At 40.1% G+C, this 1,789-nt stretch overlaps 1 protein-coding gene across 1 annotated transcript; it reads right to left on the bottom strand.

Annotated features, from left to right (window-relative positions):
* Positions 1 to 643: 643 nt before the first annotated feature.
* Positions 644 to 1,552, bottom strand: LOC116002791 (putative invertase inhibitor). Its single transcript, XM_031242958.1, has one exon. The coding sequence runs from the start codon at positions 1,443 to 1,445 to the stop codon at positions 837 to 839; it is 609 nt and encodes a 202-aa protein (XP_031098818.1). The 5' UTR covers positions 1,446 to 1,552; the 3' UTR covers positions 644 to 836.
* Positions 1,553 to 1,789: the final 237 nt, after the last annotated feature.

Genomic DNA, 1,789 nt, shown 5'->3' with positions numbered 1-1,789 from the left:
AGCTTCATAGATGCACGGCTAAAAGCCTAAAACTTAAGGGTTTGTTTTCCAAAAAAAAAAAAAAAAAAAAAAAAACCTAAGGTTTTTGTTTTATTTTATTTTATTTTAATAACGCTATGGAACTACAAGGAACTGAACTTGAAGATAAGACTAGAATTATTCCAGATGAAAAAGAAGGAAAGGAAGAAACTCCTTCAATTTCAACCGAAATTATTGGTACAAAGAAGAAAACAAATTTATTTCTGTGATTGTAAACATGATAACATTATCTTCTTTTGCGGTTCTGACTAATAAATGTGAGTGGTTGTATACTTGTAAGGGACAAACAAGTAATAAATAACGGACAAAAGTTGAGGTTCTTACTTAGCTTCTTAGAAGGAAAGCATCAGCCCAGCAAGCTGTGAAGCAATATTATCAGGCGCCAAGCTTCCACAAAAACAACCACCAGCCCCTAGTGAACAGAAGTCCCACTTAAAACTTATTTCAAACGTTAGGATAGGTAGAAATATCAATAGCCATTGTAGGAATTCCGAGCTCATGATTGACACGAGATTGACTATGATGTCAAATTGAAAGATATATTTCATCTTAACTAAAAACGTAACCTGATAGTTACATTGCACATTTATATTTATATATTATATATGCTCAAACAGTAGCCCATTATATATTATTTGGAGATTAATTTGGATCCCTTCATACATTGTTGAATGATGTTTTTAGTGGGTCTACATGCAGTGCAAGCCATAGCTAGCTAATGCATGAAATTATTACAAAAGTTTTAGAAATCACATACATTACATTTCCTGATCTAATGAAGCCTTAGCTTCCCACCATTACTTCTTCTCCATTATCCTCTCAAGATGACTCGGCTCGCCGGAAATTTGTTCCCGGGAAACAAGTTTGGTGATGCACAAAGCAATATCACTGAGCTGGAAAAGATTGTCATTCTCCTCCGTCAACGGCGCCATCTCCCCCTCCTTCTCCGTGAACCCCTCTTGGCAAGTCGACGCGGTTTCCATCACGGCACTCAACAGTATATTGGCGGTACTAAACCGCCTGGAGAAGAACTCCCAAAAGGACTCCACAAGCATCGCAATCGCGTCCGCGTAGAGCTCCAAGCAGTCTCGCAAGCACCTCACCGCAAAGGGATCAGACGCCGCCGCGCAAGCCAGCATCTCCTCGATGGTCGAAACCGTGGCGGTCGCGTTCTGCAGAGCCAGCTCCACCGCAACCACCGCTATTCCTTCGAGGTTAGCGGCGTGGGTGATAGGGACGGCTTGGAGTGAGGTGACGCAGAAGTCGTAGTTGAAGACGGCCGAGTTTTGGGCGCACTGCGTGCAGGTTGAGTTGATTAAATCGATGAATGGTGTGGCCTCGATTGTTGCCGGAGGAATCAGAAAGAGGAAGCAGCAGACAAGGGAGAAAGAGCAGCAGTGTTCCATTTTCTCTTGGCCGTGGTTGTTCTTGTGATCAGTCAATTTTTATTCAGTCGGGGGAGTGGGGAATGGACAAATTAAAGAAGGAGCAGCATAAAGGAAGCTTCCTAGGAACATAGCTAAACCTTCCATTGAAGTACTAGAGTTTATGAAGTTGGTTGGTTAATTAACTCCTGCGTATATCTTAATAATGAAAGGGATGGATATACATGTAACTATTCTTCTAGACTCTATATATATATATATATATATATATATATGTTATAGTAATAAGAGTCAAAGGAAGTTATGTCTGAATAGAAAAAATGATAGGTCAAATTATTAAATCAAATGGATGGTTCCAGATTGTT

This window comes from Ipomoea triloba, chromosome 13 (genome assembly GCF_003576645.1).
Source record: "Ipomoea triloba cultivar NCNSP0323 chromosome 13, ASM357664v1".
NCBI lineage: Eukaryota > Viridiplantae > Streptophyta > Magnoliopsida > Solanales > Convolvulaceae > Ipomoea > Ipomoea triloba.
This window is presented reverse-complemented; position numbering and strand designations above follow the sequence as displayed.

Coding starts and splice junctions, on each gene's coding strand:
- LOC116002791 (XM_031242958.1), bottom strand. CDS start 1,445: ATGGAACACTGCTGCTCTTTCTCCCTTGTCTGCTGCTTCCTCTTTCTG.